This window comes from Martes martes (genome assembly GCF_963455335.1).
Source record: "Martes martes genome assembly, chromosome: 1".
In the NCBI taxonomy this organism is placed as follows: domain Eukaryota; kingdom Metazoa; phylum Chordata; class Mammalia; order Carnivora; family Mustelidae; genus Martes; species Martes martes.
In genome coordinates, this window is record NC_137888.1 from 163,294,821 (window position 1) to 163,322,567 (window position 27,747).

Genomic DNA, 27,747 nt, shown 5'->3' on the forward strand with positions numbered 1-27,747 from the left:
TCTTCCACTATTCAGAGGTCTACCCATCCTTCCAGCCATCCACCCATCCTCCCGTCCACCCATCTACTCACCTATCCATCCAGCCATCCATCCACCTGGCTTATTCCTCTTGAATCAGACATCACAGGATTTTTACAGTGCCTGTGGCACTGAGATGGGCTTTCGAGCCCCAAAGATAAATAAGGCCTAGAATCTGCCCTTGAATAGGTGTCTCTTATTTGTGGGGGAAAGGGTGGAGTGGGGAGGAGAAATAGGTGGACAGTTATGCTACTCTACAGTAAGTATAATTTGCACAATTAGAGTTTTGTGCAAAATCTGCAGGAGCATGGGGAAGGGAGAGACTTATTCCCCTTTGGGGTATCTAAGAAGACTGGCAAAAGCAGTGCCCCTAAGATAGACTTTGAAGGAACCTGATGGAGGAGGGCACGTAAGGCAGGTGGTCAGCATGGAAATCCTCACAGACCTGAAGGTACATGATATGTCTGGAGAATGGTGCATCGTCACACATGGTTAGAACATGGATAAGTTTGGAAAGGCAGATTGGAGGTGGAATTGGGGGTTGAATGGTCCAAAAACCAAGTACCTGAAATGCCAGGCCATGGGGTTTATGCTATTTCTTGTATGTAGTGAGTCATTATAGACCTTGAACAGTTACGTCCTGTGGATATCGTCAGTGCTGTGTTTTCTTATATTAAAAAAAAAAAAATCCCTCCCTAGCAAGAGCTGAAAATTCCTACCATGGGTTCCTCCTTTGGCCTAAGGCATTGAAGCCCTTTTCAGAAGCCAGTCTGCCAACAGGGAGAGGTAATCCTGGGAGTTATCACCATCTGATTCCCCAAGAGAGGCCCCCTCCCCTAAGAGGCCCATCAGACATGATCTGATCCCTCCCCACCTACCTCTCTGGCACTGCCTCCTACCACTTTTATTGGCTTCAGCAACCCCTGAGCCTTCCCACTCTTCTTCACATACTACAGATGCATTTCCATTGCATGACTTTTCACGTGCTTTTCTGCCGCTGGAATGTCCTACCCCTGATCTTCTCATAACCAGTTCCTCCTTCTCATTCTGCTGTCAGCTCAAAGAAGTGGTGCCCATAACTTCGTGGCAGAACAACCATGTTATTATGCTTGCAAATTCTCTGGGCCAGAAGTTTGGACCAGGCAAGGTTGGGAGAGTGTGTCTCTGCTCCCCAGTGTCTGGGGAGGACTTCAAGACCAAGGCCAGAGGTTAGAATCACCCCAAGTGTCATCTTTCATGGCTGGTGGTTAGTGCTGGCTATTGTCTGGGACCTCATTTGGGCTGTTGACCAGAACACTTACTTGTGGCCTCTCCATTGTAGTCTCTGTGCTTGGGCAAGTTTGGGCTTCCTCATAGCATGGTGGCTGCATTCCAAGACTTGTTGTCCCAAGAGAGAGCCAGGAGGAAGTGCATGGCATTTTTATGTTCCAGGCTTAAGTCATGTAGCACCACTTATATCATACTCTATTAGTGGAGACCGTCACATATGTCTACCCAAGTTCAAGGGGAGGGGATAGTTTCCAGTATCAATGGGAGAAATACCAAGCTTACATTGCATAATGACCATGTGAGATAGGAGATATTGTTATGAGCCATTTGGGGAAAATATAGTCTGGGTCAACTGGAAATCAGTTGGTCAAAGCTCGGTTCAACTCAGTGACTGTGCTTCTTATATGTTCATTCTGGGACCCAGGCTAAAGGGACAGCAGGCAACCAGGGAAGGCCCTTCCCATGGTGATGGCAGGGAACAAGCAGAAACACCAGAGGGCTTCTGAAATTCAGTCTCATGACTGGGCTATCATCACTTCTGCCCACATCCCATTGGCCAAAGGAAATGCCATGCCCTTGCCCAAAGATGGGGGATAGTGATCTGCTCTCCCTATGAAGAGGCCATGGCAAGGGTGTGGATGCTGGGGGAGGGTAAGGAACCACAGCTGTGCTTCCTCTTCTGCACCATCTCATACTTCATTTTATTTTCTTCACGGAACCTTTCATATCTAAAATCATCTAATTTATGTATTTGTTTACTTATGTCGTATTTTCATTTTTGTTCAGGTCCAAATACTTTTTAATTCCCCTTGTGATTTCTTCTTTGACCCATGAGTTATTTAAAATTATGTTGTTCCATTTCCAACTATTTGTGAATTTCCCAAATTTTCTCTTACTGCTGATTTTTAATTCTGTCCTGGTTGGAGAATATGCTTTGTGTGGTTTTAAATTTATTGAGATTTGTTTTTGGCCTGCCATATAGTATATCCTGGAGAATGTTCCATGTGTGCTTGAAAAATGTGTGTTTTCTGCTCTAGCTGGTGGGTGTCCTATAGATGTCACTTAGGTCAGGCTGATCGATGGTGCTGTTTGAGTCCTCTATACCCTTGCTGGCTTTCTGTCTCATCCTTCTGTCCCTTACTGGGAGTGGGGTATTGATTACTGAGTTGTCTCTCTCTCGCTTCCATTCTGTCCACTTTGCTTCATTTATTTTGGGGCTGTTCTCAGGGGCTTATTTACTGTCTTATCTCCCTCACTAAACTCAGAGCTCGTTGAGGGCAAAGAGGTTGACTAGTCCCATTGCCAGTGTCTTGTGAGGGCTGGTACACCATCAGGGCTCAGTAAATATCTGATGAATGAGTGATGGTGGGGTTAATCCTTCCAGCAGTCTTACCACTTTTTCAGTCAGAAATCTTTCCCAAGCACCTCTAATGTGCTGGGTACTGGGTCCTTGCCCTTCAGGAACTGACAGTCAAGGAAGGAGACAAGCACAAAAGGGACAATATTAGTACAATGATAGGGGTGTACTGAGCCTGAGAAGTTCAGAGGAGGCCCCTGTCCGAGTCTTCTGGAGGCTGGAGAAGGATTCCCAGAGGAAACATGTGTAAGCTGAGACCTGAAGGAGCAGTTGGCCAGGTGAGGAAGCTTGTACCTGGCAAGAGGATTTGCATGTGCAAAGGTCTGGAATCCAGTTAGAAACTGGAATCTTTGGGAGCTGAAAGAAGTGTTGCATGGCTGTGGTGTGTGCATGAGTGACAGAGTGGTGAGACGTGAGGGGCAGAGTGGGCAGGGCCCCATGAGTTGTGTTGGGGGTTGGGTTTGATCCACTGAATGTCTGTGGGGAGGCCATTGGGTGATTCCAGCAGAAGGTGACACTGGACTGGAGTACTGTGGGCAGATTGGAGGGTGATGTGCTTGGTGATTGCTGGCTGTAGGGGGCAGGAGAGGCAGAGAGGGGTCCAGGCTGACCTCAGATATCTGACTTGCTAACTCACCAGAGCAGCAAATGTTGGAAGGGGTCAGTCTAGACACAGGGGTAATGAGGAGTTTAGTGTGGGTTCTGTGAAGCGTGAGGGGTGGGGGAAGGACATCCCAGTGATCTGCTGGGCACAGGATGTGCACCAGAAGTGATTAAGTGTGGAGATATCAACTGAAGGCCCGGAAGTGGCCTGGAATTCCCTGAGGGAATGTGTGGGATGGGGAGGGGGCTTTCAAGCACCGGGGGGCCGGGCAGGTTTTTGGTTTTAGGGTTTTTTTTGTTTGTTTTTTGTTTTTAATTTATTTGAGAGAGAAAGAGAGCGTGCAAGAATGGGTGGAGGGGCAGAGGGAGAGGAACAAGCAGGCTCCCCACTGAGCAAGGAGCCCAAGGACAGAGGGAGGATGATGATGACAACAAGGCAGGGCTCAATCCCAGGCCCTGCGCTCCATCCCAAGATGCTGAGATCATGACCTGTGCTGAAGTCAAACGCTTAACAAACCAGCCACCCAGGTGACCCGCCTGGCAGGTTTTTGTGAAAGGGTCAGATGGACTAAGGGAGGAGTATTAGGAGAACACAGTGCAGAAAGGCAGATGAGAAGCTTCTCAGATCCTCCCTGAATCTCTCCCCTGATAGCACCTCCCGCACCCACCTTGCTCTGTGGTGGTAGCCACCTGAAAGGGCATCAGGAGTGCCCAGGACAGAGCCAGATTTCTCAGACTGCTTGGAGGAACAGGACAGCCCTCCCTTAGCACTACATGCATGTTTAATTCAACCGTGGCCTTGGCACTGACAGAACAGAGGCAAGTGCAGGATCTAGAGGGACTCAGTGTCAAATTTATGAGTTTATCTGAATTGGTGCTATTAGTTTGCCTCAGATTGCTGTCCACTCTTTCCTCTCCAAGACAGCTCTGGCTTCTCAGCACAGCCAGTGTCCAGTGTACCTGTCCAGTGTACCTGGACACTGGTGCCATAGAGGAGGGCAACATGGGCATCTGTTGACCTTCTGTTGTATGCTTGACAGTTCACATACGTTATGTCATTTAACTACACACACTCTGTACTCAGTAAAGAGTTCTCAGATGGTTGAATGAGTCCAAAACTGAGTCTCAGAGAAAATGAGTGACTTGCCCAAGGTCACACAGGCCAGTAAGAAGTAGGGCCAGGGCCATATGACTCCAGAGCCCTGAGAAGGGGAGGAAACAAACAGAAGTAGAACAGTCTGTTTAGGTGTAGGGAGCATTAGGAGGGGGGAATCAGTGTGAACAGAAGGAAGGAAGTCAGGGAAGGCTTCCTGGAAGAGAGGATGTTGAGATGGCATTGATGGACAGGAAGTAGGAACAGGCCTTCCGGGGGATAGGAGCAGCAGGAACAAGTGGACAGAGTGGAGGGTTTGGGGGTGTGGGGTTTACAGGAAGTGTGACTGGAGAGCTGGTCTTCAGGGAAAGCCTGAATATCATGCCCCAGGGCCTTTCAAAAGGGAGGTAGAAGAATTTGGGAGCCCTGAGGACTTGAGCTGGGCAGATGCAGTGAAGGAGTTTGGGGGAAGGTTGGTCTGGTGGGTTGGATGGGAGGGGGTGATGCTGGGGGACCAAGAGGTTAACCCAGGCCAAACTCCTAGGTGGCCTCAAGCTGGGGAAGTTGTGTGGCTCTAGGAAGATTGTGTGTCTGTCTCTTACTTTTATCTTTGCGCCCGTGTCCACAGACAACATTAAGAAGTAAGTTTTAATTGAGTGGGGAGGGCCCTGTTTCTGAGTTCTTGTGGGCTCTCCCAGGACACAATGAACTCATTGATCTTTGTGGACCCAGAGAGAGATGGATTTCGGTTCAGTGTGAGAAGATGTGCTTTCTTTCCATCTGAACTGCCAGGGAGGGGGGTGAGCTCTCCGTACTGGGAAGTGTGAATGTAGTAGCTATTGGGGAGTTCTCAGGAAAAGGGTTCCTACCCCAGGTGTGTGGGGTTCAAGAAATTCAGTTCAAGAAAAGGAATTGCTGTGTAGCCCTGGAAAGTCTCTCTTCCTTTTAATCCTTCACCCTGAGGTGGCCAGTGGGACTCAGACATTTTTAGCCGTGGAAGCTTGTCTTCAAATGGAATTTTACCTGGAACCCCGATATGAAGACTAGCTAAAAGGAGAGATGCTTTGGTTCAAAGGTGGGTGGAGGCCAGAGTTTGGGCCCTGCCTCTACCTCCCTTAAGGTACCTCTGCCTGCCTCCCTCCTGGGGCTCCATGGAGCACAGTGTAAGAAATAGTCGACCAAGAAAGTGGTTTTCCCAATGTAGTCCCCGAACCCGTGGCACCAGCATTACCAGGGAACTTAAAAGAAATGCATATTCTTGAGCCCCACCCCACAGCTGTGAGATCAGAAACTCTGGGGGTAGGGCCTGGCCATCTGTGTTTTAATGAACCCTCCAAGTGATGCTGATGGGCAGTACCATTTGAGGGCCACAAACAGATGATCCTGTAAGGTCCCTTCAGCACGAGTTCTTTGTAATTCCCTGCCCCTCCAAGACAAGCATCCTCTAGAACACTGGTCCCCAACCCTGGTTGTGCAGATAGCCAGAAGCTTTAAAATAGATGGTTTAAAAACATTCATTCAGCACAGTTATGAACAAAGCTCTGTTGATCTAAGGGTGAAACTTAAGTGAATGAGACAGTCTGCTCTCCGCGTAATTAGAGAGAAGATAACAAACATACAGAGTAAGTACATAGCCTGACAATGCAATTTTGCAAAGCCATTGCTTTTCAGGCTGGGATACACATAACCCTGCCTGAGGAATGTAGTAGGTGTCCAACAGGACACATTTTCTAAGAGATTCTGCTTTGCTTTAGATATATATTTTTAAGTAAATTAAATCACACATGGATATATTTTAGAGAATAATGTAAAACATGCCTTAATTCTTAAGCTAAAATATGAGACTTCAGAGACTTTCTGAGATCAGGGTGGTTCCCTTCAGACTGTGACCCCAGAGTTCTGGAGGCTGTAGACTGACTGCTGAAGTAGCCCAGGAGAGCTTCATGATAGAGGTGGCATTTGAAGCAGCTTTAAATGATGAACAAGATATGGATTAGATTTCAGAAGCACAGAACAAAGACACAGAGGCTGGAAAAGAGGATTCCTGTAAAGCAATGGTGCTCAAAGTGTGATCCCATGACCAGCAGCAGCAGCATTACCTGGGACCATGGGAGTAATAAAAATTATCCAGCCCCATCCCCAGCCTCCCAAATGGAAGCTCTGGAGGCAGGCCCAGCAATGGGGGTTTGAGTAAGTCCCACAGATGATTGTGAAGCATGCTTATCTTGGAGATGTCCTGGTATGCAGAGTGAGCAGGTGTGGAGGTAGGTTGGACCATGAACTTCAGGCCCAAGAGTTTAACTTTAAATGAAGGGCTTGGAAGAGACACGAGGCAGTGGGGGAAAGCAGCCCTTGTCTTCCCTCACCCAGGACCTCAGAGAGCAGCTTTCTTTTTTAAAAAATGTTTTGTAACTTACATACAGTTACATGCACAGATCTTAAGGGCAGGGCTTAAATTTTTCGTGTGTGTGTGTATGCATGTGCATGTACTTGTAACTACTACTCAGAATATTTTCATCATCCCAGAAGATGCCTCTGTGCCCCTCTCCAGTCCATGTCACCCACCAGAGGTTACCACTATTTTGCTCTCCACCACATTTGATTGGTTTAGCCTGTTGTTGGACCTCATACGAATGGAATCGTGAATTATGTATTCTTTTGTGTCTGGCTTCCTTAGCACAACGCAGTACATGAGATTCATCCAAGTATTCTTCTGTGTGGATATACCACCGTTGGTGTATCCATCCCCTTAATGTTAATGATCATTCAGCTCGTTTCCAGCTCGGGCTATTATAAAGCTGCTGTGAATGTTCTCACACATATCTTGAGGGAACATGAGCAATCATTTCTCCTCAGAATCTACCTAGAATGGAATTATTGGTCATAGAGTAAGCACAGATCCAGCTTTTATTAGGAACTGCCAAATAGGTTTTCAAAGTGGTTGAAGCAATACATACTTCCACCCCCAACATCTGGGAGTAATGTTCCTCATGCTGCGAGTACACTGGTATTGTCAGTCTTCTTATTGGTGGCCGCTCGTGGTGGTTTCTCATTGTGGGTTTAGCTTGCATTTCCCTGATGGTTGATGAAATTGAGTATCTTTTCTGTTTATTAGCCATTTGGAAATCCACATTTGAAGTCTTTTGCTTATTTTTTAATTGGGCTGTCTGTCTTTTTCTTACAGATCTGTAGGGAATTCCTTAAATATTCTGGACACAAGTCTATTTTCAGATATGCACACTGTGAATATTCTCCCAATCTGTGGCTTCCGTATTTCCATTTTGTTTCGTATTTCCATTTTTTAATAGTTTAGTTGAGATATAAATCTCATTCCGTACAATTCAACCATTTGAAGTGTAAAATGCAATGGTTTTTAGCATGTTTGGAGCTGTGTAATCATCACGACAGTCAATTTTGGCACATTCTCATCACCTCAGAAAGAAAGTGCAGTCGCACAAGCTGTCGCTCCCCATCAGCCCACCTCAGCCCTAGGCACCCAGCTGCCTAGTTCTGTCTTTGTAGATTTTCCTGTTCTTGATATTTCACATAAACTGTACCCTTTTGTCATCGGTGTCTTTTACTAGTATAATGTATTCGAGGTCATCCACATTGTCGTATGTCTCAGTACTTCATCCCTTTCTGTGGCTAACATTCCATTGTGTGGATAGACCACATTTTGTCCACCCATTCATCAGCTGATAGACATTTGAGTGCTTCCCACTTTTTGACTATTCTGAAAATGCTTCTGTGAACATTCATGGACAAATTCTTGTAATGAACATATGTTTTCCATTCTCTTGGGAATATACCTTTAAGTGCAATTGCTGGATCATACGGTAACTTTTTAACCTTTTGAGGAACCGCCAGCTGTTTTCCAAAGTAGCTGCACCATTTTAGTGTGTGAGTGTTCCAATTTCCAATTTCTCCCACCTCCTTGCAGGACTTGTTTTTATCTGTCTTTTTTGTTATAGCCATCCTTGTGGGTACAAAGTAGGATCTCATTGTGGTTTTGACTTTGCATTTCCCTAATGACTAATGATGTCAGACATCTTTTCATGTGCTTCTTGGTCATCTCTATATTTTCTTTGGAGAAATGCCTTCAAAACCATTGCCCATTTTTTAATGGGTTATCTTTCCATTGTAATTCTGCATACAAGTCCCTTATCAGATCTGTGATTTGCAAATATTTCCTCTCATTCTGTGGGTTGTCTTTTCACTCTCTCAAGAGTATCCTTTGAAGCATAGAAGTTTTTAATTTTGGTGTAATCTAATTTGTTTTCTTTTGTTGCTTGTGCTTTTGGTGTCACATCTAAGAAAGCTTTTCTAGTCCCAAATCACAAAGATATACTCCCATATTTTCTTTAAAGAGTTTTATAGTTTTAGGTCTTACATGTAAGTATTTGATTCTGGGTTAATTTTTATAGATGGTATAAAGAAGGAGTCCAGATTCATCCTTTTGAATATGGATATCCAAATATCTCAGCATCATTTGTTGAAAAGGCTTTTTTCCCACTGAATTTGCTTAGCACCCTTGTTAAAAATCACCATAAACATTTCTGGATTTATTTCTGGGTTCTTAATTCTATTCCATTGATCTTTATCTCTGTCCTATGCCAATAGCACGTAGTCTTTTTTTTTTTTTTAAGATTTATTTATTTATTTATTTATTTGAGCTAGAGAGAGAGCGAGCCGGGGTGGGGGGGGGGGTCCAGAGGGAGAGAATCTTCAAGCTGACTCCCCACTGAGCAGGGAGCCCAACATGTGGCTCAGTCTCATGACCCATGAGATCCTGACCTGAGCTGAAACCAAGAGCCAGACAGTTAATCAACAGCTACCCAGGCACCCTGATACCATACAACCTTGATTCCTGTAACCCTCTAGTAAGTTTTGAAATAAGGAAATGTGAGTCTTCCCACTTTGTTCCTCTTTTTTTTTTCAAGATAGTTTTGGCTGTTCTGGGTCCCTTGTATCTCCATGTGAATTTTAGAATCAGCTTATCAGTTTATCCTTAAAAAAAAAAAAAAAAAAGGCAACTGAGATTTTGATGGGGGTTAAGATGAATCTGTATATCACCTTGGAAAATATTGCCCTATTAACAGTATTAAGTTGTGAATATGAGACATCTTTCCATTTATATAGGTTTTCTTTAATTCATTTTTTTTAGAGAGGGGGTAGGGGCAGAGGGAGAGAGAATCTTAAATAGGCAGCACGCACTGCGAAGCCCTATGTGGGGCTGGATCTCACAAGCCTGAGATCATGACCTGAGCAAAAATCAAGAGTCAGGTGCTTAACTGACTGGGCCACCCATTCTTTAATGTCTTTAATTTCTTTCAGTGATGTTCAGTGATGCCCATTCTTTAATTTCTTTCAGTGATGTTTTGTTGTTTCCAGAGTACAGGTTGTATGCTTTTGTTAAATTTATTCCTAAGCATTTTATTATTTTTCATCTTACTTTTTCAATGATTTTAAACTTCTATCTATCTATATATCTATCTATTTTTAAGATTTATTTATTTTAGTGAGAGAGTGAGCACAAGTAGGAGGAGCAGAGGGAGAAGGAGAGAGAATTTCAAGCAGACCCCACACTGAGTGTGGAGCACGGAGCCCAGCACAGGGCTCAATCTCACCACCCTGAGATCATGATTTGAAATTCGGTCCCTCAACTGTGCACCCAGGTGCCCCTGAACTTCTGTTTAAAAATAAATTCAATTTTGGGGCACCTGGGTGGCTCAGTGGGTTAAGCCTCTGCCTTCGGCTCAGGTCATGATCTCAGGGTCCTGGGATCGAGCCCCACATCGAGCTCTCTGCTCAGCAGGGAGTCTGCTTCCTCCTCTCTTTGCCTGCCTCTCTGCCTACTTGTGATCTCTGTCTGTCAAGTAAATGAATAAAATCTTTTAAAAAGTAAAAAAAAATAAATTCAATTTTACAGTAAAGTGATAAGAATAGTAGTAGTACATAGAACAACCAAAGTCCCTTTTTCCATATTCAATCTGTTAACATGAAGTCCAATTTATTTCTTTTTCTGTATGGCTCATACTTTTTATATACAGTTTAAGAAGTCTAGGGACCCCTAGGTAGCTCAGGTGTTTAAGCTTCCAACTCTTGATTTCAACTCAGGTCATGATCTTGTGGTCATGAGATTGAGCACCACATTGGGCTCTGAGCTGGGCGTGGAGCCTGCTTAAGATTTTCTCTCCCTCCCCTTCTGCCCCCTCTTCCTCTTCCTCCCTCTCTTAAGGAAAAAAAAAAAAAGTCTTTGTGTGCTCCCACACAGAATTGTTTTCAGGGTTCCAAAGTACCCTCCAGTGACTGACCAGGCCAGGTGAAGCCATGTTTCCTGGATAGCTCATGGCCTGCCAGTGCATGTTTGTGATACATGTGGGTCTTGGTTGAGTTTGATATGTGTTTGGCCAGATGGGATCCCAGTGAGTGCACTTGACTTTTAGCAGCAACATCAGTGGTTTGACATTCTGTCTACCCACCAATTGTTTAATCCAGAGAATGGAGATGCTCTGCTGCCCAGAAAACTCAGTAGTAGGTTTGGAAAAGAGAAAAAGGGGCCAAGGAACTAAGCCTTGCATAGGAGGTCCCTACTTCCACCACCCCACCCACAAGCCCAGGACAGGGTTCTGAGAACCTGTGAACTCCAGGAAACTTGTCTGGGCTCCAGAGGCAGAGAGTCAGTCCTCACACTCAGGTCTCTCCACCAGGCTGTCCTATGGTCTCTACGGTTGGATAGGAGCCCTGGCCATCACTCTGGAGAACTGGGTTCTCCACCTCCTTGACCTGAGCAAGTCACTTCCCTGTCTGGGCCCATCTGTAAATGTGGAATTGGCATGGAACAAGGGAAAGAGCTGAGACTTTGGAATCAGGTTGACTTTGGCTTGAATCTTGCCATCTTAGTGGCTTTGGGCAATTTATTTAACCCCTCTGGACATGATTATTTTATTGGCAAATGGAAATAATACTGCCAAAGTGAAAGGGTTGTTCTGAGGACTAGATGGGAAAGTGACTGTACAGTATTGAGCTCAGATGGCGTGAATGTTCAGTATGTTGGCTGTTGTGTTGCTCACTTTCCCTGGCCTGGGTGCTGGGGTTACAGCACCTCAATCTAGGGGAGAAGGAAAGCATAAAAACGAATCATCCTAAAACATAACAGAAGACAATGTGCACAAACTCTGTGAAGAAGGTATTTGTATCCCCATTTAGCAAAGGAGGAAATTGAGGTCCATAGAGATGAAGGGACTTGCCCAAGGTCACACATATGCAACTGTCCAGGTAGACAAGGACTCATTTGTGTTCTCTAGGTGTTGTCTTGGAGCCTAGAATCTCTAAGGCTGGAACAGGAGCTCCACAGGGATCTGGGAAGTGAACATGGTGAGAAGGTGGACTAGATGAGGAAATCCTTGAGCCCAGAGTGGGTTTGGACTGGACCCTGCAGGCACTGGGCCATTCAGTTCTTCTTCCTTAGTATCTCTCATCCGTCCCCTCTCTCCATCCCCATGGCCACCATTGGGTCTGGGCCTCTCTCCTGGATGACTAGGACAGCCTTCTCACTTGTCTTGCCCTCATTCTGGCCACCTCCAGTTTGTTCTCCCAACAAAGTAAATTTTCTAAGATAAAAATTTGATCCAGTAGTTCCCGGTCACCCCAGAATGAAACCCAAGTGCCTTTAAAAGCCTGCAGAGCCCTGTGGGATGGGTTCTCTGTCTGATCCTCCAGTGCCATCATATTCTAATCCTGTACATTTCCTGCAAGGTGCACACACATACTGTACCCAAGACATACTCAAGTTACTTCCTTCTCCACCTCAGGGCCTTTGCACATGCTGTCCCTCTGCCTGAAACACTCCCCTCTTATCTCAGTGGAGGTGTTGCCTTTCTGGCATGCTTTCTGAGAGGTAAGCCGGGTCTCCCTTTTGGCCAGCTGTGGCTCCTATGCTTTTCTCCATCACAGCACTTACACCTCTGAGTAGAAATTGTGGTTTTACTCCTCTTCTTCTCTAGACTGCAAACTCTTTGAGGGCAGAATAGCATTTCCTGCTTTCACTCTTTCCTCAGGGCTTCGTGCAGAACAGGCAGTCAGAATATATGTTGAATGGATAAGGGGATAAATGCCGGGTATCTCCTACCTCCTTTCTTCTTCCATCTGAGAGACCCTGGGTGCAGTAATGGCCAGAACTATTGAGTCAGCAGAAACCTTTCAGGGAGTGATGGATGGTGTGGCTGGCACTTGGCACTGCCAGCCGATGCATGAGTTTTAAGAACGGATGTTTGTGGCAAGTCCAATTATGCTCTGGTTTTTGAAATGAGTCATGTTGATGATGGCCATACTGCCTGTTGGGACTGAGTCAATTTAGTGAGAATTAATTACAGATGAGAAACTAGCTTGCAGAGCAGTTAATATTTCAGTTCCCTGGGGTCCAATGCACATGCTGCCATCAGTCTTGTCTTTGCTTGTCCTTCCTTCTCTCCCTCGCCTTCACCCTCTTTCCCTTTATGTGCTGGTCTGGGCGGCAGAGTGACCGAATTATGATCTTGGCTTCCCTGTGGCTCACTCTCCTTTTCCGTTAATTAAGTTCTTTCAGTCAGTCAGTAGTCAGTGAGTACTATAATACTCCTCTGTGTCACATGCTCTGTTGGACTTTAGAAACACAGCAGGAAACAAAACAGATGTGACCCTGCTCTGAAGATGTCATAACTACAATATAATCACAACTGCCATGGGGACAGCACTTCACAGTTTACAAAGCAGTTTTAAACGTCAGGATGAGCCTCTCAGCAGCCTCGTGCTGTACTTAGTGGTACTGTTATCCCCATTTTACAGGTGAGGAAACGGAGGCTCATATAGGTGACAGCTTATCCACAGTCATCAACTGCTCTTCTGGTATATCTGAGCTTGAACCTGGCGCAGAGCCAATAACAATGTGTTGACAAAGTCCCCTGTCAACCAGATGCCCAATCAAGAGGGATTACTGTCTACATCAGGATGTTTTCTTTCTTTCTCTGGGATGCCAAGGCTGAGAAGACCCTGCAGGGCTGGAGGCTGGGTCCTAACCAGGCAGACTATAAGGAAGAGTGGGAGGGTCCTCCTGCCCTGTGTCAGCAGAGAAACCCCCACTCCAGGTTCAGAACAATCCCAGTGTCCCAGAGCCAGCTGTGGGCAGAAATAAGAACTAAACACCACCTCCCCCTACTTGCCTCTCACTTGCAGATGACACTTTCTCCACCCTCTGAAACATGCTTTCAGGAAAGGCTCTGATAGCTTAGGTGCAATGGGATTTGGTTTCTAAGTATAGCTCTAGTATGTGGCATCCACTTAAGGACACACGTACCTTTAGCCAGAGAGTCTCTTCATTAGTTCAAGACTCAGCCCCAAGTTTCTGACCTCAGTGATGGGACTAGAGGTGTCCTGAGACCTTCAAATTGCACTTGACTGGGGCTGATGAGGGCCGGCCTCAGGAAAAGCCAGCTCATCCTCCCTCCTTGGGACCACAGGCCAGGGTGAGCCGCCTTCTCCTAATCCTTCCCCCCAATTCCCGGCAGAGCAGGTTGCAGCAGCAGGAGGTCAGCTCCAGACAGGATGAGGTGTTCAGGAAGTAGAGACCTTTGTAACCCCCACATCTGCTGTCCTCTGACAGCAGCCTCATTACAGATACTGGAGGAGGGGAGGGCTCAGGAGAATGTGCTGCCTCTCCCATTCTGTGTCCTGCTCTCTCCGTCAGTCCCTCCTTCCCTCCTCCCCTCCATCTCTCCCCTCCATCGTTCTCTCTCTCTCTCTCTGCTTTCTCATTTTTCTTTCTCTCTTCCCTTGTCCCTCTCTCTGACCCTGACCTACCTCCCCGCCTTTTTTTTCCTAGCCCTCCCCTTCTCCTGCATTCCTTTACTGTGAGAAAACATCAGAAGGACTTCCTGGAGGAGGGGCTGCTCATCCTCTCTGGCATTTTCCCCTTTCAGATCTCAATGTAAAGAGACCATTCTAGCAATGAAAACTGTTCAGCAGTGGAATTAACTGTCTTGCTCAGCAGTGAGTTCTCCATCAGGGAGGCAATCAAACAAGGCAGTGTGGTCAGCTTTCCTAAATATTATAAAGATGATTTGACCTTTATTTGGACTGGACCACATGACCTCTGATGCTAAAGTTTTTCCTGATGTGCACTGCTCCACAATTTGAGGTGATTTCAGTATATTCCATATATTTAAAACTACAGAGCTCTGGTTCATGCAAGAACAGGTATATTTGAAGATAAAAAATTTTCTTTGTGAGAAAAATGTTTTGCATTTGTTATCATTTTTTTAAAGATTTTTTAAAAATTTATTTGACAGACCACAAACAGGCAGAGAGGCAGGCAGAGAGAGAGGAGGAAGCAGGCTCCCTGCTGAGCAGAGAGCCCAATGCGGCCTGATCCCAGGACCCTGAGATCATGACCTGAGCCAAAGGCAGAGGCTTAACCCACTGAGCCACCCAGGCACCCCCATTTGTTATCATTTTAATGTTCATTCAATTTAGTTGAATTTTTAAGTAATTAATCATAATACAGAAATTTTAGAAAACAGAGAAGAAAAAAATCATTCCTAATCTTAGAGCCCTGATACAACTACTATTTATATTTTGATTCATTTCCTTTTAGCTTTTTCCTTTGTTTCTGTTTTACAGGACTGTGTTAAGGTAGAAAGACAACTTTGTATCCCTTCTTGATTCCTGGCTCTAGGACATGAATATCTGTACATAGTCACCATCTGTATCATTTTCAGTGACTCCTTAACACACCATGGAGGGGTTGCCTGTGATTTCTTTAGCCTTTGTTTTACTTTTATTTATTTATTTTTAAGATTTTTATTTATTTATTTGACAGAGATCACAAGTAGGCAGAGAGACAGGCAGAGAGAGAGGAAGGGAAGCAGGCTCCCTGCTGAGCAGAGAGTCCGATGTGGGGCTCGATCCCAGGACCCTGGGATCATGACCTGAGAGGAAGGCAGAGGCTTTTAACCCACTGAGCCACCTGGGCGTCCCTAGCCTTTGTTTTAAAGCAATACAGTGCATGAACCTTTTCAAAGATGGATAATGGTAGAGTACTTTATATTACTTCAAAGGGCAGATTACCCAAAGAGCATGACCCAAGTTCAGGAATGAACATGCTTAACACCCTCCACTGTAACAGGAGTTGTACTGGGTGCTTTTGGGGCACCAGTTATCTGTGATCACCAGGTGTATGTTATCACCCCTGTTTTACAGGTGAGAATGCTGGGGTCTGAAATGCTGGCCAAAAGTCCTATACTATCTGTGTAGGTCAAGGCTTCAAAGCCGTGAGGGGAGCTCCCAGGGAGGACTTGTGCTCAGTCCTGTGAGCTGTGGTAACAGGCATTTGGTGTTTCAGGATTTCCACGGAGCTGTCATGAGGGCCTTGGATGAAATAGACCAGGAGGGCAAAGACACATTGGCCAGGGAGGAGCTGAGGCGCGGCCTGAGTGAACTCCCAGCCATCCGAGACCTTCATCAGGGGATCCTGGAGGAGCTGGGGGAGAGGCTGTTGCACTGGTGAGCTGTCCATAGACTCCTGCCCCTACTTCCTTCCATTGCACTGGGCAGGGGAAGGGGGTGCTTTTAAAACCCAGCATGTGAAATGGCATCTCCATTTGACCGATGCAGAAGCCGAGACACAGGTGTTCAGTCACTTGCCTAAAGTAAAACAAGCACAAGAGGGTCAAGCTGGGGTTGCCACCCAGTAATGTGACTCCACCGCTCACCAGTGAACACTGTGCTGGTCAAAAGGCTGAGTTCTCACTGTCCCGTCCCCCTCCCCGGCTGCAGGGAGGGCCAGCAGAAGGTGGCTGACGTCTTCCTGGCCCGGGAGCAGGATTTTGACCACCATGCCACTCACATCCTGCAGTTCGACAGGTATCTGAGCCTGCTCAGTGAGAACTGCCTGCATTCTCCCCGGCTGGCAGCTGCTGTCCGTGAGTTCGAGGTGGGTCCCTTGGTCCTCTAAGAACCTGCCCTAAGGATATGGGGTGGGGTGGGCATGGAAGGCCTTATTGTAAATCAGTTGGGCTTCTTGGTAGGTCTGAGGCCAGAGGGGAAGACCTGGCTGGGGGAGGAGAGGATGACCCAGTAGGAGGGAAGACCTAGAATCAAGAACATTCCCTCATGGATGATTGATGGCAACTCTATGAGCCCCCACGATGGTGAGGGTTTTAGTGACCATTCTCCTGTCCCAGTAGAAAAGCATAAAGCAAGGTAGGGCCCCAGCCATTGGAGTGACCAACAATGGACCAACAAACTGGGTATCCAGTTACTAGACAGAAAAATGGGGCTTTTCCCCTTTTACTAACATTAGATGCAAAGCAGGGACTAGTACATCCATGTTACTGAATGTAGCACTGACTGTGAGCCTGAAGGAAGGAACTGTCACAGCAGGGTGGTGCTAATCTGGGAGGCCTTCCTGGAGGAGGGGATCCTAGTTTTATAGATTGGGGAGAAGCTCAGTATGACATGGAAAATGTGTGGATGGAACAGTGTATGAAGGATGCCGTGAGCCTGGTGCCTTGAGACAGAGGTCTCTGATGGAGTTTTGTTCTTCTTGTCTCTTGGGAGCAGCAGAGTCAGCAAGGAGGTGGCCAGAATGTGAAGCACCGGCTGCTGCGGGTGGTTCAGCGCCTCTTCCAGTACCAAGTGCTCCTCACAGGTGGGCCCCACAGGAGGTCAGGGTGCACTGAGGTGATGTTGGGGGGGAGGCACCCGAGGAGGGGTGCTGGTGATGGCGGCCAACTGTGTGATGACAATCTCCCCTCCTACCGTGGTGGGAATGGGTAGGGGGAGGACTACTCTCAGTTCCTGGCACCTGCTTCTCCAGACATGCTAGACTCTGCCCTCACCTTCCCTCCAGCTGAGCTTTGGACCCCCTGCTGCCAACATGGAAACCTCACTTCAGTGGCCACCTTCTGTGTCTTACTTCAGCCTCCCCCATCCTAAAACACAGAAACTCGTCCATTCCCCCATTCTGCATTTCTTTGGTGGGTATCTTATTTCCCTAAAGCTGTTCTTATCACCAAGCCCTTCTTATGGCCAAATCAGTGGACATTTTCCACTTTGAACCTGCTGTGGCCATCTCTGTGGCTTAACCACTGACCACTTTCTACTTTTCAGCCCTCTCATTCTGAGGCTTCTGTGATATACTTACTCTTTCCCCCTGCCTCCCTGAGACCTCTCTACTACCCTTCTCCATCTGTGTGACAACCTCCCTATGTCCACTCTCATCTATATCAGTGTTTCTTGGGGCTCAGTGCTAGGTCCTCTTTCCTTCCTTCCTGTATTACAAACTCTCCACAGGGAGTCATCCCCTCCCTCCCTCCACCTGCCAGAAACACCACACCTCTCTCCTGAGCTCCAGCCTCATTTACGCAGCTGACTCCCAATTGGACAAAGACACCACTCCTGGGGAACTGCTGTCCCAGTAAGGGAGATGGACACCCACACATAGAGATAAGCGTGTAATTCCAGGTGGTGACCAAGGCCATAAGGAAAGTATATTAGGGCCAACGGACATGGAATTTGTTCATCTAATTCAGCGAATGTTTATTGAGCGTCTACTGTGTACAAGGTCCTGTGCTAGATGCTAGAGATACAGCAGTGAATTAAACAGCCAAAACTCTGTGACACTGTGGAATTTAACAAACTAACAAGGAAATAAAGATATGTCAGTGATAAGAGCTCTGAAGAAAATAAAGTGGGCTGAGGGGATGGGGGTAATAGGGCTCTGAATTAGATACAGCACGCAGGAAGGACCTCTCTGAGGAGGTAACACTCCATAGAGATCTCAGCCAAGTGAGGACACAAACCCTATGAAGATCTGGAGAAAGAGAGTACCGGTAGAGGGAGAAGTGAGTGCAAGGGCCTGGGGGTATTAACAGGCTTGGCGTGTTCAAGCAATAGTAAGAGTGCCGGGATTGCCAGAATGAGCGAGTGACATGGAGAGGTCACTGGAGAGAGGCCAGCCCAATGTAGGGCTTGTGGGTATAAATGTGTTAAATGTTTAATATATCACACTCCACTGTGTTGATGATCACATCTGTTCCCCCAGTAGACAGTGTGCTTCTCAAGAAGCAGGGATTCACCTTGTCTGTGTCCATATGCCAAAGGCATAGCACTGTGCCCGGCACACAGCAAGCACTCAATGGAGACTTGTTGAATGAGTGAATGACTAGCAGTGCTGGCAGTGATGCTGGTGATGGTTCAGGAGGCTGTTTTGTTCTAGTGTGGTGGTATGGCGGGCTAACAGGGGTGAGAAGGTGGATACCCCATTCTTCTGGCACTTTTCCTCCAAGTCTGGAAGGGGGGCTCCTGCTGTGGACAGGAGGGACTGGCCTCCTAGGGGCAAACTGACCCTGGCTCTTGTTCTCCTTGCAGACTATTTTTTTTTCCCCTTGCAGACTATTTAAACAACCTTTGTCCGGACTCAGCTGAATACGATAACACACAAGGTAAGTGCAGCATGAATCTGGAGGATGAGGACATGTTCCTCTTTAGGTCCCTGTTCTCCCAGCTCTGGTGCAGGATATAGCCCCCTCCCTGGCAGCTGGATATGCAGTGGGCAGGAAACCTCTGGGGCTTCTGAGATGATTCCCCCTCACCTCAGGCACAGGCATCCCTGGGATGGGCTGTCATCCAATCAAAGAAGAGGGTAGTAATCGGAATTTGGTGCTAGGAGGTGGTGTCAGGTCTCAAAAAGTCACCATAGTGTCCCTATTTCCTCCCAGTTCTATGTGACTGTCCATGCATATGAACTACCAGGGCAGTCCCTATTTTAACATACTCAGTTTACAGCCAAGGGAACTAAGGCATAAAGTGGTCAGATCACTGTCAAGGACACTTAGGCAGTAGTAGCACAACAAGGGTTGGGCCTGTAACCTGATCCAGCTGTGGGAAAACTTGGTGCCATCCACAGACAAGCCCCTGCAACTGCGGTGATCTTGGGGAGTGGGTGGGAGAGAGGGGAGGACAGAAAAGAGGCGAGGATGGTGGCTCCTGGACTGGCCCTCCTCTACAGAAGGACTTCTATCTTCTCTGCTTCCCCCCACAGGTGCACTGACTCTCATCTCCAAAGTCACAGACCGTGCCAACGACAGCATGGAGCAGGGGGTAAGTCTGTTTCCTGGGCTCCTTCTCTGGGATTCAGGTCTAGGACTCCCTCTAGCCTACCCAGGTCTGCCTCGTGATACTCCGCTGCTGGGGGTGCTACACACAACCATCTGCTGGGACCTGGCAAAGAGTTCTTGGCCCTCGGGTTCTGGCCCTGACACTTGCTGTGTGACCTCAGGTACTGTGTATTCCTGTCTGGGTCTCTGGTTCACCATTATGGTAGTGAGGGGGCTACAGACTTGTACAGATCTGGTGAGTAATGTCCTGATTGTGGTCTGAGACCATCTGCTTCAGCACCTGGAGTGCCTTGTAAGTTACAGATTCCTAGGCACCCCTTAGAATATCTGGGGGGCAGGTCCAGGGATATACATTTTTAACAAATACCCCAGGTAGATATTTTGCTCACAGAAGTTTGAAAACCACTTGTCCACAAGAAAATGTGAGCTCTAAGTGCATGCCTGGTTCTGCCAGAGTGTAGTTGGTATTTAGTAAATAGTTTTCTGCCAAGGATGGCCAACTTTATCCCACGTCCCAACTCTATTCGAGTGGTACGTTGATTACTTGTGTCCCATATTTTCTGCTCCACTAAGATGAGACTAGAGCTTTGTGTTGAGAAGTATTCTGAGGCTGAGTCCTAGCTCAGGGGGAAGGAGTTTGGTGGTCAATTAGTGATATGTTCCACGGGCAGAGGTGGGAGCTGTGCCTGCCGAGTACTTGCTCAGCTCCGCTATGGCAAATACACAGAGCGTCATTTTAGTGAGTCATCCACAGGTAGAAGAAGAGGAGGAGAGTCACATCTATGGGACACCTACTCCATGTCCGTCTTGTGTTGGGGACTGGAGATACAGAGTTAAGACATGAATCCCAGCACAGAGGATATCACAGTGTATGGAGGAGTAAACATGTGGACATGATAAGCATCATAAGGGAGAGAGAAAATGCTACATGGTTCAGAGAAGGAAGCCATCCCTCCCAGCCGGGGCTGTGAGAAGAGTTGATGTGGGAGGTGCCCCCATAGGGAGGACACATGCCTCAAAAGCAGAGAGAGGAAAGGTGTGCCAGGAAAGGGGGCTAGCCTGGGCAGAGGCATGGAGAGTGAGAAGCATAGGTCACATCAGAGATCAGAGAGCAACCCAGCATAGGTGGAAGATAGGAGCAGGGTAGGTGAGGTTAGGACAAGGGTCTGAAGAGATGGTATGCTGAGTGTGGAGGCGAAAGCCAGCTGGACGTGAAAATCGGTACATCAGACATGTCGTCATCATCGGGTCGTCTGCCCTCCAGCTCTGGGGTCCATGAGCTCCTTGGTGCGTGTTGTTTTGGCATCCTGTACATACAGTAAGATTTCCTTCAGTGTAGCCACAGACGGGAATGCTTTGGCGTCCCTTGCCCCGTTGTGACGTAGCAGCAGATGGGCCAAAAAGGAAGACTGGGCCAGAAAGGGCCTTGTCTTCCCTCCTGCAGGTGGCGCCCTCCTGCAGAAGGAACTGGAGGAGCTGCAGCCAGAGCCCCAGAGTGCCTTCCCCCAGCTTTCTTGAAGACTGGGGTTAGGTGCTGTGCCTGGCACAGGCTGGCTTCTGTCTCTCCAGCTGCCTGGGGATACTACTCTGGGCCTGCTCTGGATTAGTAGCCCCTACTGCACACTTCCTGGGATCAGGCTAGGACTTTGCCTGGGCCATGGACAGGTGGGTCCTGCCCAATGCCAGGGCAGAGCTCAGTGGCTTGAGAGGCTAAAGGATAGGCTGGGGCTCTGCCTCTCCCTCCCCATGGCCACTACCCACCTCAGGTCTCATCACCTCCCAACCCTGCCATTCCATTCAGAATGATCCTGTTAAAATATGTCTGATGGTGCCATTGCCCATTTTATAAAGCCTTCTGCGTCTCCACATTGCCTTTAGTAGTATCTGGGAAGTACTTATTGGTTGTGAGAATCAGAGAAGGTTTCCTGGAGGCAGTAGCATTCACGTGGGTTTTATGGTCACATCAAACCATTGCTGTAACTCCCCACAAAGGTAGCTAAGTTGGAGATATGTTTTCTAGGACAAGCCACATCCCACCACCCTAAAATGGGGCCCACGTACCCACCTGACACCAGGTCTGAAATGCCACTAATAAGCTCACTAGGATAGAGTACTGACAGCCAAGCCAAACTATAAATCCATTTAGCAGCCTGTTAACAGAAAACTGTTAGGTGATGGGAGAGGCTTTGGGAAGTGTGACTCTAAGAGCAGTGGCCCAGGTGACGCCTCCCCTGCTGCGATCCTCATATTGTGATGGAGGACAAGGGAACAGTGGGAGCAGTGAGGAAGACGGGATGGGGCAGTCTTAGAAGGGGGAGAAGTCATTCTCTCCAGCTTTTCAGGAAAGGCTGGGGCAGATTCCTGTGTAGCATCCTTCTCCTGGTGACCACAGCTGCCTCTGTTGAGCAGGGGATCGTGCCCTATGTTCTCTAAGCCTCAGGGGAACTATTATCAGCCCAGTGTCATAAGCAAGGAAACTGAGGCCTGGAGAGACAGGTTGCTTCACCCACGGTCCCTCAGGTCTCAGCGTGGGAGCTAGGTTTGAACGGGAGCCTTTCTTAGCCACCAGCCCGACATGCCTGCATACGTCACTTACAGGTTCAGACCTGCAGCCTCACACATATTCTTGCATGAAAACATATCCACCTGTCCATGCACATGGCCCTGCTCCTCTCCCACTGACACACAGAGATGTACACAAGGACTGTTCCTCTCTTTCCCACATCGGGTCTGTCTTTTCTTCACCCAGCCCTGAGGAATGTCATGAAATGTAGGCCTGGAGGTTTAGGAGTTGGCACCAGGTTTGTGAGCACTGGGAACTCCTTCAGGAACTGGTCACAGGTTGCATCAGAGAGTGGAGGCACCTTGCTTCTAACTGCAGTCACTCAGACCAAGCCTCAGATTCCCAGAAGGAAAATCCCACATCTGCTTGCAAGGTCAGGCTTTTGAGGTTTTAGATCAAATTAGCCATTGACTGTCCTCTTCCCCATAGCATGAAAGTAAACTGTCTCCCTCTAGAACAGAGTGAGGGGACAGGTGTATGTCTGGGCTCTCTGATTTTGAGTGTCATTTTTTTAAGTAGACTTTTAAAAAATTTTGTATTGAAGTACAATACACGTAACATAAAATGGACCATCTTAGCCATTTCTTTTTTTTTTTTAAGATTTTATTTATTTATTTGACAGATAGAGACCACAAGTAGGCAGAGAGGCAGGCAGAGAGAGGAGGAAGCAGGCTTCTTGCTGAGCAGAGACCCCAATGCGGGGCTCGATCCCAGGACCCTGGGATCATGACCCGAGCCGAAGGCAGAGGCTTTAACCCACTGAGCCACCCAGGCGCCCCATAAAATGGACTGACTTAGCCATTTCTAAGTGCACTGTTCATCAGCATGAAGCACATTGACATTGTTGTGTGACCACCACCACCATCTGCCTTTAGAACTTCTGCACCGTCTCCAACTGAAACTGTCCCGACTAAACACTGAGTCCCAGCCCCTGGCAACCACTATCCTACTCTCTGAACAGATTTTATTTCTTAGAACAATCGCCATTACTCTTAAGTCCCTGTCTGATGGTTCTAACATTTGTGTCACCTTTCCTTCTTGTTTTGTTGAATGCTTTATTTCTTGAAAACGAGTTGGGGTTCATTCTTGCTTTTTGTGTTTCTCACAATGTTTGATCGAATGCCGACATTATGTGTTGGAAGAATTGTGGACTGGGGGAGTATCTACCCCAGCAGTGGGAGTGCCTGTGTTTTGATCATGCCATTCACGTAAGGGGTGGGAGTTGGGTTTGGGTTCTGTTACTGCTCTGTCACCTTCAGAGCCCCACAGACGTCACACTCATCCAGAGGGGGCTGCTATTACCTGGCACTATTTGTGGGGTCTGAGATGCCAGAGAGCTTTTCTTACTTTTCTTCTCCACCTGTAGCTTTTAGCAACCCCTGTACCACAGAAGGGGCCTCTCTCCATGCTCTTGCCCCTTCTCAGAGGGAGACTGCTGTTTCCTGTTATGCGGCACTGCGCTCCCAAGTCTCTGCTCTCTGGGACAAGCCTCGGTCTTAGGCAGGGCCTGCTAGCCAGGCTTTCTCTGCCGTGCTGCCCCTCCTCTGCATGGTAGCCAAACATGGCTATGGCTGTGGCAGGGCTTGGATGGGTTTCTGCTTTGTATTCGTGCACAATCCTGGGCCCAAGGGGGTACCTCCCTTCTCCTCAGGGAAGATGGCTGTTACTTCTGCCCTTTCCCCAGGAGCCGTGAGTGCCACTTGACCTGTCCTCTGGGAGTGGATTTCTTGGGCTCTCCCAGGGGCTGAGGGTTTTGTACAAAAGAGGGGGCTGGGATTTTGTGCCAGTCCCCCCGTGGCAGCCTGCATGCCTTCACCACCAAGGGGGCTTCTTTCTGGCCCCCTGCCCTGCCCCTAGTCTTCCTTGTGAGCACCTGGCGGGAACTGCTAGAAAAGAGCTCACAAGTGACTGCAGATGTGCCTGGGGCTCTCTGTTATTCTAAACTGTCCCACCAGCCCACACCTGACCTTTCAGAATCCATTAACATTTTAGCTGCTTTCTTCTCATCCTCCTTTATGCTGGCCGCCTCTTCCTCCTGTGTGTTGGCAACAGTGCATGTGTCTCACGTCGCTGTGAAGGGGCTTGTCAATCTTCGAGATTCAGGTCCGTTGGTGGCCTTGGGACTTCAGCTCTCTAGCAGATGTAAGATGATCCAGGGCTGTGTAGATTAGCCTTTTCTTATTATCAGGCTAGGGACACTGTTCTCTTGCAGCATTCTACATCACGAGTGGAACAACTGCTACACATTTCTAATGTGCAGAATTTTGTGCCCAAAACTATGGGCAGGGTAAAAGGCTCTTCAAGGCAATTTTCCTACATACAATTTTCACCTTGTTAATTGACATGCAGCCTGACCCTGCATAAGGCTCAGGGGGCACCCACCCCATGGGTTAGACACTTGTTATTTCTAGTATAATGGGGTGCTGTACAGAGGGAAGGGAGGCATGTCCCTGCATATTGTGGGTAACCCAGTGAGGGCCAGCAGTTCCCAGACACACTTATTTTTCTCCAAGGACCACAGATGTGTTTCTTTCCCTGGTGGAACGTTTTCTTGATTACTCTCCCTCAGAGGCCCCACCCTAGGCTGTAAGCCCAGAGAGACAGTCTGGTCTGGAGTCTGGATGCTCCAGGCCTTATGGGGCATGCAGATGTAGAGTAGGAGCCATGGCCTGGATATACATATCGGTATCAGATAGCACAGCAAGGGCAAGGGACTTTTTGCCCATGGCCTGCAGAAGATGGCAACATCAGATCCAGGCCCAGAGGGGCTAGCCTGAGGATAGGCAGGCCACGTGCCGGGCATCCTGCAGACCCACGCCCAGTTCCTGAACCTGCCACTGATAGGAGGTCAGATTTTGGGCAAGGCCCTTCTGGGTTCCATTTTCCTCCTCTGAAGTAGAAGCAATGCCACTCCCAACAGAGGGAATAAGACCCCTTGAAGGGGTCCTGACCATTGTCTCCCTTGCTCTCCTCCCACCCATAGGAAAACCTGCAGAAGTTGGTCCACATTGAGCACAGTGTTCGGGGCCAAGGGGATCTCCTCCAGCCAGGAAGGGTGAGTGCCACCGCCGCCATGGGCAGGGACAGAGGGCGGCCTGGTAGGCAGGCCAGCGGGTGAGGCTCTGATAAGACCCATTGTTCAACTGGGCTGGTCCCAGACAGGCCTGGCTGCAGGTGCTGTTTACCCGGAGGGAGGGAGGGAGGGAGGGCAGGTTCGGGGCTCTGCTGGGCTCACAAGGCCCATGGGCTGCCTCCCACCCCCACCCCCACCCCCCGGGGTTTTCCACTTTCAGGACCTTTAAAGAAACAGTGCCATTTGGGTTCAGTGTCCCCTGTGGTTCTTTTCACCTCTGAGAAGAAGAGACACAGAGTATTTTTAGTTTAGCCCAGCATTGCTGGGAAATCAGGAAAACCATCTCTCAAGAGCCCCAACAAAGCATCTTAAAATAATAACATTTTTCAAGAGACAAGTTTACCCACTTCTAAGCTTCCAAATTGAAAACATAAAACTCAGCTCAAAAATAATAAAAAGTGTGTTGGTTACCTGCTATGGTCCATGAAGGACAAGAGAAAGAAATGGGAGGCTGTGCTCAGGATAATTTGCTCAGAATTAGCAGGCATAACACTGGTCTGAGATTGTGTAAAATCACATTTGGTGTTTTGGCCCTGGGTCATCAGGTTAGTAAGTATTTGTTAAACATCTATTTTATTTATTTTTAAGTAACACCCTCCAGAATCACGGAGCCTGTAGCAACTGTTCACAGGTCCTCAGCTGTTTTAGCAAACCTTGAGAGGCTCCATTCTGAAGGTCTCCTTGTGGCAGCAAATCAGGGAGAGTCCCTGTCTGGATCACTTGGAAGCCAGCACAGTGTCTGGGGCTTGGGATAAGTCAAGGTGGGGTGCTCCTAAGAAGCAGAGCTGCCTGTCTGTCTCCAGTGCTGTTGGGGCAAACACGGGCATCTCCCTAATGCTGGGAATTCACTCAGGAGCCATTCTGTGGCACTTTGGGAAGTATCGCAACTTGGGTTTCCCACTCAGGGCCTTTCCCCCACCCTTCCTTAGGATGGCAGCAGGCATTAGCCTGACTCCCCAGGTCTGCTTCTCTCCCCACAGGAGTTTCTGAAGGAGGGGACCCTGATGAAAGTAACGGGGAAAAGCAGACGCCCTCGGCACCTGTTCCTGGTAAGTACCTGGCCCCCAGCCCAGCCCCCCCGACTGTCCAATTCTGTGACGCTTTCTAGGGTCCTTACTCAGAGACCACTGGAAGGGTGGGGTGGATGCTAGAACAGAGCCGAATACTGAGGGTGAGGAGCGTTCTACAGAGGTGAGCTTTCCAGGGAGCTGAGGGCTTAACTCCTCCCAAGCATAACCCTTTGAGTGATTTTAAATGGAATTTTGCCGAAACTGAATTACCTGTGTCCCCGTCTGACACATCCTACCACTGGGAAGTTCTTACCCTGGAAATAACTGTTTAGCTGCCTTCTCTAACGCTTGAGAAAACTGAGATCCAGAAGGGGAGTTTCCTTGGCTGTGTCTCCCAGTAGGTTGGTGGCAGAGGCCCAGAAGGGAACCAGGGTTGTGACCCCAGTCTAGCATCCCCACTGTGCACGAGACAGAGTACAGTGTAACATTTCTGATACTCTACAGCCACATTCTAGAGTACCAGGGAATGTCCAGGCCTGTCGCTTGGTAACATCAGCCTCTGTGGCTGTGGAGCTACAAGCAGGAATTTGCCCCAGGCCTACGCCTCCAAGTTGTTTCGCCTTTTAAGTTCTTCTACCTGCTGTGTATAATTTTCTCTCTGTTTATCACTATTTTAGCTTTCATTTTTTAAAAAATTACTGTCAGTCATGGCTGCCCCAACAGTCTCCTTACACTTTGTTAGAATTGTGTGCAAAGTAACAGTAAACAGGCTCCAAGTGTCTAAGAACCTGTTTTAGATATTTAGTGAGCACCTCTGGTGTGCTGTACCCTGGAAACAAAGAGATAAAAGCCTCATGCTGTACCCTCAACCTTCAGTGTCTAATGTAGATTCGAGTTATGAGAAGAGTGTGGACGGAATCTCAGGGCCCCAGGAGCAAAGAGGAAGAGCAAAGAGAGTCAGGGGGAAGCTGTCCTTTGTTCCATAGTCTAAAAATTTGTCTAAAATTTTGAAAACTCGAGGCGCCTGGGTGGTTCAGTGGGTTAAGCCTCTGCCTTCAGCTCAGGTCATGATCTCAGGGTCCTGGGATTGAGCCCCGCATCAGGCTCTCTGCTCAGCAGGGAGCCTGCTTTCCCCTCTCTCCCTCTGCCTGCCTCTCTGCCTACTTGTGATCTCTGTCTGTCAAGTAAATAAATAAAATCTTAAAAAAATAAATAAATAAAAATTTGAAAACTCTCTTCTATTGACAAGAACTCATACCCTTGAATTTACCTATATCTATGTGGTCATGAGCCAGTGAGCAGGTTAGATCCTAACCCAATTCTTAGCCCCTCTGTCACCCTTAGACAAGTCACAGACGTGTCTGAGCCTCTGGTTTCCCAGGAGGAAACAGAAATACTGGGATCTTTGGAGAGTTAAATGAGGCACAAAGAAGCAGCTTATCTGGTAACAGTGTCCTCCCTTCCCTCTGACAATTGCCCCATGGGACACAGGTCTTCCATCTGCACCAGCACAGCCCTGGGGGCAGATGGAGCCCATGACTGTGTC

General features: G+C 47.9%; 1 protein-coding gene across 1 annotated transcript in view; it reads left to right on the plus strand.

The window, feature by feature from the left end:
- The window catches only part of FGD5 (FYVE, RhoGEF and PH domain containing 5), a 120,669-nt gene that overhangs the window by 69,807 nt on the left and 23,115 nt on the right, over nt 1-27,747 (plus strand). The window contains exons 6-12 of the mRNA XM_080815599.1: nt 15,718-15,878; nt 16,152-16,308; nt 16,938-17,025; nt 18,770-18,820; nt 19,420-19,478; nt 25,042-25,113; nt 26,172-26,240. Coding sequence (XP_080671725.1) covers nt 15,718-15,878; nt 16,152-16,308; nt 16,938-17,025; nt 18,770-18,820; nt 19,420-19,478; nt 25,042-25,113; nt 26,172-26,240 — 657 coding nt within the window. The remainder of the gene's footprint in view (nt 1-15,717; nt 15,879-16,151; nt 16,309-16,937; nt 17,026-18,769; nt 18,821-19,419; nt 19,479-25,041; nt 25,114-26,171; nt 26,241-27,747) is intronic.